This window comes from Muscardinus avellanarius, assembly GCF_963383645.1.
Source record: "Muscardinus avellanarius genome assembly, chromosome: 1".
NCBI classification, from domain to species: domain Eukaryota; kingdom Metazoa; phylum Chordata; class Mammalia; order Rodentia; family Gliridae; genus Muscardinus; species Muscardinus avellanarius.
Window position 1 is genome coordinate 146674639 of NC_137786.1, and position 17069 is coordinate 146691707.

The 17069-nt window shown below is 39.3% G+C and overlaps 1 protein-coding gene across 1 annotated transcript in view; it reads left to right on the forward strand.

Annotated features, from left to right (window-relative positions):
• Positions 1-10181: 10181 nt before the first annotated feature.
• GUCY1A2 (guanylate cyclase 1 soluble subunit alpha 2) overlaps positions 10182-17069 on the forward strand; it is a gene marked incomplete at both ends in the record, with an annotated part of 320738 nt that continues 313850 nt past the window's right edge. Inside the window, one exon of the mRNA XM_080711024.1 lies at positions 10182-10469. Within this exon, the coding sequence (XP_080567150.1) occupies positions 10182-10469 (288 nt within the window). The remainder of the gene's footprint in view (positions 10470-17069) is intronic.

Consider the following 17069-nt stretch of genomic DNA (forward strand, 5'->3'; position numbering starts at 1 on the left):
ACTATTTTCTATGGCAATTTAACTTTGGATATTATTTAAATTTTTCTTAGGCTTTGTACAGTGTACATTCTCTACAAATAAAATATATGTTGTTTTTATTATTTTCACTCTACTTGGTTTAATATTTTTTATTCCACTATAAATATTTATTATTTATTTAATTTATAAATTACTTACTGCAGAAATGTCCAGCAAAAATATACACGCAGATTGGAGGTACATATCATTTCCCACTAGACACCATTTTACATGTTTAACTACATCATTTGTTGTGTGGTTTCATAAAGCTAGTCTAGCCCCGTCATTTTGCATTTATTTTCATTCCATTTCATTCCTTTGAAGCCATCTCCCAAATGAATCACTTTCAATATAGGAGCCAGCTCAAGGTGATTTATATGAAATGCACTGGCTGGGAATAATGGAGTCACCAAGGTGATTAATTTTTACATTCAGTTTTACAAATATGTTTTGCAATGAGTAGTTATGGATGAGTTAACTTAGCCATAATAGGTCGGTGTAACTGGATTAATATAAACTTTTTATTACTGTACTAGTCCTCCATTATCCATGGGGGATTCATTCTAAGACCCCCACCTACACACTGGATATATGAACCTCAGATAATAGATAATACTTACTTCACCCTATTTATACTGTGTCTTTTTCACACACACACACACACACACACACACACACACACACACACACACCCTACACACATATACCAATAATAAAGTTTAATGTATAAGTTAGGAATAGTAAGATAGTAACAATAATGATTAATAATAACAGAACAATGACTAATAAATGTCAGAATAATTGTTCTGTTATTATTATCACAAAGGTCTGTTTTTGGGGTCATGATTAAGTAAAGTAAGGGTTACCTGAACACAAGCACTGTGGTAGCATGACCGTCAGTCTGATGACCAATAGTGCCACAGAGTGAGTAATAGGAGGTCAATCTATTGTCACAAAGCATGGATATGTTGGATAAAGGGGGGATTCAAATTTTGGAAGGGATAGAGTAGGACAGTGTGAGGTTATTGTACTACTTAGAACAATGCTCAATTTAAAAATGCATGGATTACTTATTTCTAAAATTTTTCATTTAATATTCTCAGACCATTATTGGCTTTGGGTTATTGAAACTACAGAAAGCAAAAGCATGGATAAGGAGGCACCTGAGAAAATAAATAAATGCTATTTCCCACACTTTCCTTTTCCTCCCCAAGTGAGAGTTTGTTTTAGAGACTGTTTACACTAGAGCTACAAAATGAGATTTTGCAGTGTAGAAAGCTCACTGGTGATTAGCTGCACATGACCAGACCACGGACAGGCCTCTCAGTCCTTGGATGCTCTTGTCTCTGTGTCAAGAGCCCCTTTACCCAAACTGGCAGTAAAGGCTATAGGAATAAGTACAACTCTAGCTATTCCTGTTCTTTCCAAACAAAGAATAGTTGCCAAGACTTCAGGGTCATATTTTCTTTATTTTTTTATGATACTGGGGATGTCAGGGGTGTTCTGACACTGAGTTATACCTCAATCTCCAGCTTTTAATTTTTCAAACAATGTCTTGTTAAGGTACCATGTACTGGCCTTGAACCTGTGATCCTCTTGTCTTAACCTCCCAAATACTGGGATAACAGGCATGTGCCACTTCACTCAGCTCCTGGTCAGCTTTTAACAATAACTGTCAGAAGTTTTTTAAAAAATAAGATTTCATCAGATAATCTATTAATCATGTAGACAGCACTAGGTAAAATAATTAAATGTTTAAGAATTATCAAAAGTAGCACTTTATATCTTTCCAAATTTTTGTTTCTATTATATACTTAAAGGTTTCTTGATAAACAATGATTTGGAAATTTTTAAAATGTGTGTGTGTGTGTGTGTGTGTGTGTGTGTGTGTGCGTGTGCGTGTGTGTTGCTGGAATGAACCCAGGTGCATTCTGTCTTTGAGCTACACCCCCAGCCCTGTTTTATTTTTTATTTGGAAATAGGGTCTCACAAAGTTGCTGAAAGCCTCCCTAAATTGCCAAAGCTGGCTTCAAGCTTATAATCCACCTTTCTCAGCCTCCCAAGTACTAGGATTGCAAGTATGTGCCACCACACCTAGCTTTATAAAACTTTTATAAAACTTTTAGTTGTCTGGGAGGAGTGGTGCATGTCAGTTATTCCAGCTAATCTAGATGCCTAGGCAGGCAAGTTCAAGGCCAGCCTGGTGAAACCCTGCCTCAGAATAAAATAATAAAGAGCATGGTGATGTAGCTCAATTTGAAGTTTTAATATTGAATTCTGCCATTATTACAAACACTTCATAAATTTGTGAAGCTGCTTTTTGGAGGTTGCTATGATAAATAGAGGAATCACAAAAATCAATGTGGGACAAGAAATGAAAGCGGTCATGTTCATTCTGACTCTAAGTTTTGAGAAGTTGTGATGTGTTCAACTTAATTAGATAAAATAATTAAGTTATTATGATTATTTAAGGATAAAATACAATATTTCTATTATAATTTTCAAATACTACTAAGTTGTCAAGATAAGACTATTTGTAAGACTACAGTGCTGTTAAAAATTAAATACTATGTACATGTATTTAACTGTCAACATGATTTACATTATGATGTAGGACTATAATGCAACAATAAAAGCATATGAAAAAACATTATTTAGAATATCTATTCAGATTACCTGAATATCAAGAAAATGTGGAACATTTTCTCTTTGAGATAAAAACATAATGATTTTATCAGCTTTGGGGCAGAGGTGGGTCTAGATTATGTCTACACATCACAGAGGCAGACACAGTTCTGTGCAGATCTTGTTGGAAATAACCGAATTGACTTCACTTTGCAGTGGCTTTGTATATATGCTGCTTATCTATTCTTCTACTTGTTTGGTCTTAATAAGACTCTCAAATGAATTACAGAAATGGTGGATTTGATGATTTTAGTTCATCATGGCAGTTCAGGCACCTGTCCAATTTTGCATACAAAAAGCAAATTAATGCTCCTTTTACTCACTATAAGAAAAATGGTCAGAAATGATTAAACAAATATTTTGTGATTCACAACTCTAAATAGAATAATGGTTTAGAGTTATTTTCATGCTAATATGTTTTTTAGGTTTGGAGTAATGTATTCATTGGTGAGTTCACTAATTTCAATATCTACCTGGGATTGTGTTCCATAACTTATTAAAACATGATTATCAGTTGTCATTTGTTTCTTAATTTTTAACCAGAATATGGTTTCTATTAATTATTTAAGGGGTTCTAGTACATTGACACTTAATCATTATTAGATATTTTGCTATTGTTCCTTCATATATAATGACAAGAAAACACATTTCATTCTCAATGTTAATATTTCTTTTTTTTTTGTGGTCCTGGAGGTGGAACCCAGGGACTTTTGTACCTCTGGGCTATACTCCCAGACCTACTTTATACTTTAATTGGAAACAGGGTCTCACTAAGTAGCTGAGGCTGGCTTTGAACCTGTGTGATCCTCTTGTCTCAGCTTTCCAAGTGCTGGGATTACAGCGTGTTCCACCAGGCCTGGCCTAATGTTAATATTTCTACAAATTCTAGTATATATATATATATATATATATATATATATATATATATATATATGGATTTTGGATTTTAAAAAGTAGATTTGTTATTATTTTAAAATAATGATTGAATAACAAATTCAATGTATATTACAAATTGAAAATATTTAAGTAGATATCTATTATTAACAATGTTATATTAAGATACTTTTTTACTGATAATTCATGCTTGTTATTTGTCAAGCTAATAAACTGCAGACAGAAAAATATGGTTCCTTTCTGTAATATAATAAAGCAGACATAATAATTAGGTTACAAAAAGACAGGGATATTTTTAAACATCTAAACAAATATGATTGGATAGAATTTTTTATCCATTTAATTCCATGGACCTGTTCATGGCAGTTTTGTATAAAGAGAAGGCTAAATAGGTAGTTAGAGAAGGGATTTGCAGAGAAATTTAACTCAGGAAGGATGTAAAAGAGAGGAAAAGATAAGCTAACCTTATGGTATCTGAGAAGTTTTCTAGGCATAATATATTTCTGAAAAAAAAAAAAAGAATAGTTCAACCAGTAGAAAAGTTATAGAATATAGAAGATTGATGCTAGCCTGAGGATTTTATCCACTCTTTTAGATGGGTCTAAGTTCCAGAGAGATTAAGCAACTTGTTTGTGGTCAAATAGGTAGTAATCAGTAGAGCAACTATTAGAATGTAGAGCTTCTGTGTACATATATCAGTGCTTTCCCATGACAGTATATTCCAGAAAATATCATTTGAATGTGAGTGGATGTTTTGCATTAAAATAATTATTCCATACACAACAAACCTATTTGCATAACTCAAAACTAGAGAGGGTGTTACAATGGTCATCAGAAGTTCTGAGTTCTATCAATTTAAAGAACGATTATTTAGCAGTTTACATCTTTATCATTTGTATGCCACTTTTCTAGAATTAAGAGCGTGGGGCAGCTGAGCGTGGTGGTTCACTCTTGTAATCCCCGCACTTGGGAGACTGAGACAGGAGGATCGCACAGGTTCAAAGCCAGCCTCAGCTGCTTAGTGAGGATCTCAGCAACTTAGCGAGACCCTGTTTCCAAATAAAATATAAAATAGGTCTGGGAGTATAGCCCAGAGATAGAAGGCTTCTGGATTCCATCCCCAGTACCAGAAAAAAAAAAAAAAAGAAAGAAAGAAAAGAAAAGAAAAAAGACTGCTGGGCAAAAGGGAGGGGGCAAGCCAGGTGTGGTGGCACACCCTTGTCATCCCAGCATTTGGGAGGCTGAGACAGGAGGATCATAGTTTGAGGATAGTCTCAGTTACTGAGTAAGGCCCTTGCAACTCAGTGAGACCTTGTTTCAAAATAAAGAATAAAAAATAGGGCTGGAAGTGTAGCTTGGAGGTAGAATGCCCCTGAGTTCCAGCCCCAGTACCACAAAAAAAGGGGGAGAAGACATAATTCTTCAAAAGGCATGTTACCTTGCAAAAGGGGCAAGGTAGGGGAAGCAAAAGTAAGTCTGGTAAGGATGATTCAAAGGGAGCAGTCACTGTCACCAATTTACCTCTACTTAAGTATATTATGGTCTACTGTAGTCTTTATTTTCCTAAATACTCACATCCACCTTGTATCTGTTTCCAAAGCACAAGGTTGTTTTTTTTTTCTTAAATAGATACAAGGTGGATGTGAGTATTTAATTTAATTACCCTTTTTACAAAACTTTGTGATTATTAGACATAATAAGGTCAATACCGTAGTCTCCAAAAACACATAGAAAAAATACAATGATATTTCAATGTAGCCTGTATTTAGTACATAAAAAACAATGCCAAATAGAGTGTTTGGAGAACTAATGATAGTAGGATTGTTGAGTGTGCCTGCAGAAAGGCTGAGAACAGGCTGTGGTGATAACGTTAGCATTAGAGACATTGATGTGCAGGGCCTCTGCTCGAGAGGAAGAAGGACCTCTCAAGTGCATGGTTAGTGCGAAGCTAGAGGAGAAACAGTGCTGTCTGTCAGCGGCACCATAATATACAATCACTTGCCATCTTTCTTGCTGTCTTGGATTCATTGACATCAAACAAGGCAATTATTACACTCATAGGTATCTTTCTGGTGCTGATTATAAGTGTGGCATTGAGTTTCCTGCTTTCTTCCTTTTTCCTTTCCCCCCAATCCCCTCTCAGGATGATTTTATGAGGCAATATAACCATGGGCTCATGGGTTATATTTTTTCCATATGACCCTTTACATATGGACAAAAAGATGGTTGTTCTCACTTTTATGCTTTCCTTAATATTTACTTTCAATTAAAAACTGAGCACGAATATGAAGTATAGTATCTTTAATTTTTTTTTCAGTTCTGGGAATGGAATTCAGGGGAATTATACTTCAGAGCTACGCCCCAGCCCCATTTTTCCCCTTTATTTTGAAGCAAGATCTCACTAAATTGCAGAAGGCCTAAATAGCTGTAGCTGGCTTTGAACCTTCAGCCTCCCAAGTACTGGGATTACAAGAGTGTGCCACCATGCCAGCTAGGATCTTCACTCTTATTCGACTACAGTGTTTTACTGTAAAAGTAATTTGCTCTCTTTTTTAACTTATGTTTTATTTTTTGATACTGGGATTGGACCCAGGAATGTTCTACATCCCAGTCCTATTTTCTAATTTTGAAACAGGGTTTTGCAAAGTTGCTGAGGGCCTCACTATGTTGTGGAAACTGGCCTCAAACCTGTAATATTTTTGTCTCAAGTCTCCCAAGTACTGGAATTACAGGGTTTTACCACCATGCCAGGCTGTTTGTTTTCTTTTAAAAGAGAGAAGTATGATAAAAGTGACCTTATTTTCATTCAGGTAACATGGACTTGAATGTGAGGAGACAGAGAGAGAGAGAGAGAGAGAGAGAGAGAGAGAGAGAGAGAGAGAGAGAGAGAGAGAGACAAGGAGAGAGAGAGAGACAGAGACAAGGAGAGAGAGACAGAGACAAGGAGAGAGAGAGACAGAGAAGAAGAAGAAGATAAAGAAGAAGAAGGAGGAGGAGGAGGAGGAGGAGGAGGAGGAGAGAGAGAGAGAGAGAGAGAGAGAGAGAGAGAGAGAGAGAGAGAGAGAGAGAGAGAGACAGACACACTGAGCTTCACTCTCGGTTTCTAGGTTAGGGATCCAGAAAAACTTGCCCTAGTTAAGAAATCACCAGCTGCTATATTTCTTAAGAGAACTTGCCTTCATGTTGTATGTTCAATTCCTGTGAGTTGCCGGATTTATGTGAAGATTGACTGTAGAGAGATTTCTTTAGTCTTCCGATATTAGGAAAGAGCTCTGCTCCAGGGAACACCTATGCAGATGTGCTAGGTTTTCTTGCTGGAGACTTAGATGAATAAAAAGAAATTAGGAGAGTTTGGACCTTTGAATGCATAGAATTTGGGGAGTGAGGACTGATTGTAGTTTTTATTTGAATTTGACAGAGGTGATTTTTCTTTACATCTCTAGGAAGGATGAAAATCAAATTAAATGAGGTACTATAGGTAAAAAGAGTTTATAGACAGCAAGACTGCATATGAATGTAAGGCACAATCAATATCTTGACTAAGGCAGGGCGTTGCTTTCTTAGGGGACCTTTCCCAGTGCTCAGTCAAGCTGAGTGGTCCTCAAGAGACATAACAACTTCACCAATACAGCTAGTATATTTCTACATTTTTCTTTTCCAATAAGATGCTGGGATTTAAGGACTTTGTTGAAATACAATACACCTGGTGTGGCTAGATTTGTGGGCATGAATATTTTGCAGGTTTCTTTTTCAAAATTCAGAGTACAGATTACTCACTCTTTGTGGAATACTCTGCCTAAAGTACTTGGATTGCATTTAGTAGTTCTAAGCCTTTTGTAAAAAATGGATTATGCTTCCTTTTAAAAATGCTAATTCAAATATAGAACACAGCACTCTTCGTATTGAGAGCTTTTGAACCCTACTCTTGAACAGAAATACAAAGAAAACCCTTGAAAGCAAAGCAGATGAGGTACTGTCTATATTTAGGCCACTGCTTGTTTAGAGTTTAAAAATCAGTGGGAAAAATCGTGATCAAAGGCAGGGTAATTCATACAGAAAATTGTAAGACCACTTCTTCTGGCTAGATTCTGTTAACAGTCTTTGATTGAAATGGTTCACACAAAGAAAAAATGTCCTGTAGGTTCAGAGTTCTTTCTGCCACTAAACTTCCAGTGTAAACAGGAAGATCTTTGGGATTCTTGCATATTTTATAAACAAATGATATTCATGGCCAGTAATTTTGACTTTGAGTCATGATTTGGAATGGTTAGTAAAAGGTTTCAGTTCTGAATTCAATAGGAAGGTCTTGTACCATTACCATAATAGAACCTTTGTGTGTATGTTGGGGGTGGGGAGAAGCAGCATTATTGAAAAATGTTAATGACATATGGTATTTAGTATCAATAATTGCTCTAAAACTCTATAATTTAAAGAACTGGACCATTATATCATCATTACTAAAGAGAACTAAGAGTTTCAGCTTATGGTGCTGTGATTGATATTGCCCAGCAAGAATATTAATCTCCCCCAAGTTAAAAGAAGAATAAAATTTTCAAAAATATCATCCATCATAATTCAGTAAAGAAAGGCCAATGGAAGCTTTTTAGCAGAATTGTTGGTTAATCTTTATGATACATGGTATAATTTTAGTCTAATATATCATAGAAACAAATGCACATAGAACAAATGCACATAGAAACAAATGCACATAGAACTAAACAAGTGCACATTGAACAACTATAGGTGCACCACACAATGATAATAGCAATACTTTAAAAATAGAGGTCTAAGCTTCGGCTGAGAAGATATGCAGTTAAAAACTTCTTCAGTAGGTTGAGAAAAAAAATATACTTTAAAGGGGAGCCTGGAATGATAGATAATATGAACACTTGTATCGTTAACACCCATTTGAGGTCTGGAAGTAAGGTATGTCTTTGACTTAGTTTAAGTAGATTTTCCTAAAGAACAATCACACTGTATTTGCATCCATATAAAGAATTGGGAAGATTCAGAGTTTAAGGAAACCTGGGATGGCTTTGTTTTTGTATTGTTTTTAAATAAACAGTCTACACAAAGCTACCTGCCTTCATCTGAACTAGTCTTTAGGGAAACACAAACAACAACACAAACGCTGGCTGTGGCTTGTGTCCTTACGGCTAAAGCTAGAGCCCTTGAACTTATTTTTCCTAGGGCAGGGAAAAGTGGAGAGGGTGCTCATCTGCCTTGCTGCAGGAGGCTGTGCTTGGGACTCCTCTTTTGGAATACTGCTGTTCCCTCTTCCCATGCCTTACCTCAGGTCGGAACAAGTCTGAGGCTTCTCTGGAGCCAACGCAAGGGCAGTGGGGCCAGGCCCCGAAAAAGACTGGTTGCTGTAAAGCAAGCCCCTGAACGGAGCACTCACTAATCTGATTTTGGGGGTTGAAACGCCATTCTCCCTACTCCCCTTAGCTCTTTTTGCAGCACGTGTAGCCAAGTGCAAATGAATCATATTTGGTGCAAAAAGTCCATAATTTGAGGGACCTGGGATCCCTCCCGTGTCTCCTTTGGGCCAGGTAGTAGAGTCTGCTGGAGGAGCTGTGCTGCGCAGGCACAGGCTTCTGCAGGTGGCCAGCGGAGCTGTCCAGCACCGCGCTGAGCCAGCTGGAGCCCTGAGCCCCACCAGGAGGAGAGAAAGCAACAGGGCTGCGGTTGGAGCAGATGCGGTCCTTTCTGCCTCTCCATTCCGGGCTCGCTCCGCACCCACGCGACCTCGCTCCAGGCGGGGAAGGAGAGTCTCTTAGAGTTGCCCCAGCAGGGTGGCCACCAGTGTGTGTCCCGTTTCCTCCTTTCCCCTATAGGCGTCTCCTCTGGAATAGGCGGGCTAGCCCTCTGGCCTTTCCCTTTCGCTTCGCAACTTCCTAAATAAACTCAGAGGACAATGCGGGAAAAGACAAACGTGGACCCTCACCCTCCCACTTGGCTGTGCCAGGCATCCCCGAGGCGGCCCTAGGCTGCCCCTCTCCCCTCCCGCACCCTCTGGGCCAGTCCGCGGGTCAGCGGCCTCTCTCTCCCAGGGATGCACCTTTGGGCCGGGACCACAGTGCGCGCCTCCTAGTCGCCAGGGATGGTGGCAGCGGGGAGGGCGCGCAGAGGACAGCAGCCCAGTGTCCTCGTTGCTCCTGAAACGTGGCGACAGGCGAGGCAGAGACTCCCAATGAGTCTGATGGCGACACGTGATACAGGAGGAGGGAGAGCTGGGGGGGGGGTGAAGGGAGAAGGAGGGAGGCGGGCAGCGAGTGGGGAGGCGGGAGGAGAGGCGGGAGCGGCGGGGAAGGGGCGAGGCGGCGGCTGCCGCGGCTGCAGCCTCAGCCGGGCGCAGGGCGCAGCCTCCGGGCGGCGAGCATCGCGGAGGCGGCGGTCCCCAGCCCAGCGCGCCCGCCCGGGCCCCACGCCGCGGGGCAGCGCCCCAACTTCCCGCCATGAGCAGCCGGCTCTGGGGGCTCCGCGGCCCCGGGCGCCCCCGCCGCGCCCCGCGGCCCCCGCGCGCCTAGGCGCCCCCGGCCCCTTCCCGCCCTTGCCCCTGCCGCCGCAGCCCCGCCGGCAGCATGTCTCGGAGGAAGATCTCGTCCGAGTCCTTCAGCTCCCTGGGCTCCGACTACCTGGAGACCAGCCCCGAGGACGAGGGGGAGTGCCCCCTGTCCAGGCTCTGCTGGAACGGCAGCCGGAGCCCGCCCGGGCCCCCCCAGTCCAGCGCCGCCGCCGCGGCCCCGGCCGCCTCCGCCGCCTCCGCCGCCGCCGCCGCTGCCGCCGCCGGGGCCAGGAGGGTGCAGCGCCGCCGGAGGGTCAACCTGGACTCGCTGGGCGAGAGCATCAGCCGCCTCACGGCGCCCTCGGTGAGTGAGCTGGGGACCCCGGGGGCCGCGATCGTCGGGAGAAGGGACCGGGATCCGGAAAGTTGGAGCTGGGCAGCTAGGGGCGAGCGCCCGGAGCCTGGCCGCTGGGGGGCGGCTCTGGCTTCACCCTGCTTGGGCTTGGCTTGAGATCCGAACACCAGGGCACCCTGGGCTCCAGCAGAAAGGGGGTTAAAACCCAGGAAAAGAGTGCAAGTCCACTCCTGGGGGGGTCTCCTGGCGTGAGGACATCTGCCCACGTCCTACCCTTTGGCCCCCTGACCGCCCCCGTGTCCCTTCACACCCACCTGTTTTCTCTTTTCCCCAAACTTTCCCAGGCACTGTGTTGTACAGTCTCATTTCCCGGCCCTTCATTTCTGCTCTCCAGCCTCCCAAAGGGGCCGGACCCCTTCCAGGAAGCCCTTCCTCTCCTTATTTCCCACACTCTCTTGGTCTTAGTGTGACCTTCGCTGACATCTGTGAATTCCACAGGCTGTCTGCGCTCTCTGTTGCATCCCTTTTCTCAAGTCCTGAGGAACTCTGTCATACTTTCCTGGGCTGCTTTTTGATGGAGAAACCAGTAATCTTTCACTTTTTTCTTTTTTTTTGCATCCTATAGTTACCCTCCCCCATTCCTTATTCACTGTGTATTTATTAACTCAGCCTTCTCTGGGTAAATTTAGTGTCTTATTTTCTAAACCTTTCTGATAATCCTTGCACCCTTAACTTATTCTTCACCCTCCCTTCCCAGGATTTGCCAGGGCGTTCTCCCTCATTTTCCCATGCTTTCTTTATATTAGACCCTTTGTAAATATTTGTCAAATGAATGCATTCCTAGACCTCTCCAAATTTTTGCTAATCTGGGGATGCCTGCATCAGCAGTTCCAGGTGTACATCAGTCTCCCACTGGTTCTAGGCATCCTTTCAGGGCTCCGCTGCCTTATTCCTGCTTAGCTATCCTTGACTTTTGCCCTTTGCAAGAATGCCAGAACTTTCCTTGTCTGGATGAGCCCCTTTTACAAGGAACCCTCTCTGTTGCATGCAGAATCCAAGGGAAATAGAGTGTCAAATCTCCATCCACCTTTTAGCCTCACCCAGACCTTGGAAGCAAAGATTTTAACTGCAGACAATACTTTTTTTTTTTCTATCATCTCTGGGGCACTTTGATTTCTTCAAAGTTTCCACAGTGAATCTAAACATGGATCGTATTTGACTGTTCTGATTCAGGCTTTGAAAGCTCTCTTGCAAATGATGGTAGAAAGGACCTGAGAAGGAGGGGGAGCCTCAGGGGCTGGATACCAGTACCTGGCAATCTTACAAGTGTCTTGTGGCACTTGCATTAGTGGAGAAGGTCACTGTTTCTTTTAGCAGTGAAACTGCTTGCTAGTCATCGGTCTCTTCTAGTGTATTTTGCCTTTTAATACACCTTTCTGTCACCCTTTCCATTGATAACTCAGAAAGAAACCTCAGAACAGGTTGGCGCCTCTTTGCTACTTTTCCCGGCTCAGTTCTCAGGCAGCATAATCTTAGGAACTATTTGATGTTGCAAGTTGTTGGACATAATCTTTTATAAGAGGAATTCTGTAAGTGTGCATCTATATGTTTATATTAGTACTCAAAACTACACTTGTACACTGTACTAATTCTTCAGTACAACAGATGCCTATTCTATACAATGATCTTGCTAAGATAATGATTAGTTTTCGGGGACTTGTCTTTATAGTCCTGAAGTTTGGTTTTTGCCTAAGAATCAGAATTTACAAGTTTTTAAAGAATGTAAGGGCAATATCTTTAACAAAGCCAATTTAATCTATGACTATTTTCAACAATTTACATGAAATAAACTGAGAACTCAAGTGATTACTACCTGATTAAGAGGTAGGAAAGAGTCTCTGATGGTTTCCTCTGTAAGTCAGATTTAAATGACTTTGACATGAAAAGTACCTACCTAAGATCATAGTTTCCAGAATAAGAAATTTACAAATAATTATGAAGATCAAATAATGTAGCAGTTCTATGTACATTTTGCATGCTGAACAATAATTATTTTCTGTTTTGAAAAAGGTCTATCAGGAGGAGATTGAGAAAGTACAGGTGAAAGAGTATAAACATTTTCAACCTTACAAGGCATGTATAGAAAAATTTGCATTGGCTAACCACATCACCAGTAGATTCTAGTGATACAAAGAAAACACAGAGATTTTATTTCAAAGCAGTGACTTACTTCTGTGTGGTCCGTACCCACTATCTTTTATTTGGCACACAGGAAACTGAAGTTTCAGTAGATTTATTCTTCTACATTGCCAGGATTCTAAACTTCTCTGAAAACACTTGGGATGATGGCTGTGCCCTATCTTTTCTTTCTTTTTTCTTTTTTAAATTGGTGCTGAAAGCTTTACAAGAAACAACAACCCTAGAGCAGCTATTACCAGGTCAGTTTTGGATAGGAATTTCTAGTTGTTTTTAGTCTTGTGGGATTTCTTACATTCTATCACTTCAGGAGAGACTGTATTTGGTACAGTATTCTGTTTACTCAGTGGTAAACACTTGGAATTTACTCTTTATCCAGAATGATTTGCAAGTAGGAAGATGGAAATAAATTTGATAAGTACTAATGACATAGCCAAGTAATTAGTTATTTGACCCATGGAACAGTCACACTCAAGTTGTTGATTCTTTAGTAGTCATTTTAGATACATTTTTTAGATATTGTTTATAAAGATTATAATACTTTATATTATTTAAGTAATGTAAGTAAATTGAGTTGGTGAAATTGAAAAATCTAGAATGCAAGATATCTGATTCTAATTTTGCTATAAACAACTGAATATTTGTACATCTCGGGGCATACTCTCTGAGACCCTTCTCATCTGTAAAGTGTTATGCTTCCCCTCTAATTTGAAGTTCTGCAAAGACGTATAATACAAATTTTGGATAAACTGTCATAATGGCATAGGAAAGAAAAATAGGGCATATGTTATGAATTTTAAAACTTTTGAGGGAAAAAGATCACTTTCTTAGGTACAAGCATCAAAGTATTATTTAATTCACCTAATTATTAAAATATTTGAGGGTCTACTATGTGGCAAGTATTGTGGGAAACACTGGCAATACAAATAATGAACAAAACACACCCAGTCTTTGAACTCATGGAACTTCTTTAGTCTTTTATTTTTATTTATTTATTTATTTTTTAACAATTTTTTATTGAACATAAGTACTATACATTTACACTATATTTGGTGCCCTCTCCCCCCCCGCCCCCTTCACCCCCCCACCAATGGTTGTCCAGGTTAACCATGTCTTATTCATAATTTTACACATGTTCAGGTGTAGACCCTCATTAATCTAGATCGGCCTTTCTCCTCTCCTATCTTTCCATTAAAACTTAGCTAGTATTTCCCCTCTAATATCTGGGGTCCTACTGGTATCCTTTGTGTTTTCTAGTTTGGGCATATTAGAGGAAACATGTACCTTCTCCTTCTGTGCTTGGCTGATCTCACTTAACATGATGCTCTCCAGGGCTTTCCATCTTCTTGCAAATGATATAATTTTGTTCTTCTTTATGGCTGAATAGAATTCCATTGTGTGTATTTCCCACAGTTTTGCTATCCATTCATCTGTTGATGGTGATCTGGGTTGGTTCCATATTTTGGCTACTACAAAAAGGAAGCTGTACTGAAGAAAAACTTAAGAACTACAACTGTCTTGGAGATGTCTAAAGAAAGTCTTATCATTCACTTTGGGTGGTTTTGTTCACTGTGAATACCTGGAATGCAGCCATAATAATAAAAAATAATCCCAAAGACCTGATTGAAGATATGCAAATTGTAAATCACTTATGACATTACTTATTTGAAGTCATTTAATGCTTGGGAACGCACATGAAAAAACATCTGGGGATTTTCCATCAAGAGTGAACTTAGGAGCTCATTGCTTTGGATTATGTTTCTAAAAATGAGATTCAGAGAGTTGTTCTATCACTCTGACATCAGTTTTGGGTGTACTGATGTCAGACTGTCAGTGAATGCATACCAGTGATCCACACAAAGTCTAGGCTTCCCTGAGTTTCTTATCAGATAACTCCTGTTTGTTATAACATGGCAGGTGACTTTGAGGACCTCAGAAGCAAAACAGAACAGAATGGCAGGAGAAAAGTAACAAGAACTAGAAAGATGGTATTAAGAAGAGAAAGGTTATTGGAAGGAAATTATCCAAGAAAGTAAGGCAAGAAAAATGAAAGGAAGTTGGAATACAAGTCACACACAAAAAAACAAACATTGTTTCATTATTTTGGCAAGGGAAAAACATTAGTAAATGCCTAGGAAAAAGTGAAAGGACATTAAAAACACATATTTAACCTTTCCTAATATTAAAGCAGCTCTCTGACATGTGTAAAACATTTAAAAGGATCCTCACAAAGTATAACTAATAAGTAGTAAATGAAAAAATATCAAGTTTGTTTTTGGGACAGGATATATGATAATTTATACATTTTAATTAAGAGCTTTTAAAACTTGGGGCTTGATTTGGCTAAATGTTTTGAGAAACAAACTCATTACAATTATAAAATTAGATAAAATATATTCCAGTCATTAAATGCTTTTATATTTGAACATTAGATGGCATAATCTAAAATCAGAATTTAATGGCTATTGAGTTTCTGTACCTTATTTATAACCATTGATAAACAGCATGGTGGAGTTGAAAGAACAAGATTCTGGAGTCTGTCGGGCTTGGGTTTGAATCATCTCTTGCTAAGCTCCTTACTAGTGTGAGGCCCTGAAAAAAAACCCTCCACCTACCTTCTCTGAGCCTTAGTTTCTTCTTTTGTACACATAGACTAATAATTACCTTGTAGATTTGTTGTGAAAGAGAAGCAGTGTTTTTTAAAAAATTCCCTGAACTCAATAAATAGTTGTTACAGGGTTGAGCTCCATTAATTTCAACCAATGTGAGTACCTCCAAAAAATTTAAGGATTTTTTCCTGTTTTTCCCTCAATAAGTCACTTGCTTGTAACCTTTTTGAATAACTTCATAGAATAAGCTAGCAGATGTTAAGTCCCTAAAAAAAGATAAAAACACTTTATTTTGTTGGCATAGTCAGCCAATTCATTAAAAAATAAATAAAATTGGAGTCTCTTTTTTGCTCCTGTGACTCATATGTGTACACAAGGCATATATAATCATTGCAGATCCAGATGTTTTCCCCAAACTACTGACTGCTATATGGCTAAGTCAAAATGCTTTTATAAATTCTATAATAATATAAAGACAATTATAGCAGATAGATTGTAGGTATTTAATAATATTAAGTTAGAGAACATATTAGATAAAAGAGAGGCTACTTATTCTGCTTGAGAATTTCTAGCATTCCTCATCTTCAAGCTTTCACACTAATCTCTGTTTGTATAAAGGGCTAGGCTGTGAGGTGCCACGCATGCAGAGTGACACGTACGTGTGGTATGTGTGAACAAGTGCTCTATTCCTTGGCTATCAGCTCAGTTGTAGGGTATTCTTTTCAAAGAGAAACTTTGACAATGGAAAGTGACATCCATCATTCTTAGTTTGTAAGTAGAGGTAATGTGTTCCTTTATAGTGTATAATTTGTTTGCCTTGATACATGCTACTTGAATGTTATGTATTTTTATTTGCTATCATTGTTCTTTTCATTCACCTTTGCTTTTGTTTTGTTGCCTCTGTCATACAAAGCTAAAAGTAAAATAAGAACGAGTGTATATTTTATTGAATATGATAAAAAATAAATGCAACCTCTCTAGACATATACATTGTTCATCAGGAGTAATTGAGAAGGTATGCTTTTTGTCTTTTGGGTTTTCACATGCATCTAGGAAGGAATAAAAATTAAGTGGCTTAGTCAGGGAGAGTACTTCCCAAAAGATATTTACTGACTGGGTTTTACTTGCAAGTCATTGTTTAATGTACAAGCCAGTAATTTAACTAAAAATTCAAAGCATCTATTTAAATTCTGACTCTATCACCAATACTCTTATGTTTACCTAGTGTTTAGCATAGAATTTGGTGCCTGATGGATATTCAATAAAATGATCAAAGAATAAATGTTCTTGTTTAATTGTCCAATCATGTTTATGTTTCTTTTGTATTTAATAGGCAGCATATTTAGTCCTATCAAACAAAATATTTAGATTTTGCATCCAGAGTCTCACATACTCAGGTATTTACAAATCTGTTTGAATTTTGCCTATACCTATGAGTTAAAGCAAAATTTCAGAGTGAAGTTGTCTTAAAAAAAAAAAAAACATACAGGGCAGTATAATCTTTCTGAGACTCTTTGGGTGGCCCATTTATATTTTAAAAAATTGTTAAATATAATAATTTTTCCAAAGTCTGGATTGTTTCATTTTCTACACAATTCTCTGTCAAGTGAGAATGACATGTTTGTCAGCAAGTGGGCTACTGTTTCCAGAAGCACGCTGACATCATCTTGCTCCTCAAATATCACTTTAGAACAGCATCTGAAAATTTAGAATTAGGTGATACAAGCCCAGAGCATCTTATAAAATTGAATATTCTGGCTTTATGTGATTTAGGAAGCAGAGCACCTGGAATTATCTCCGAAGG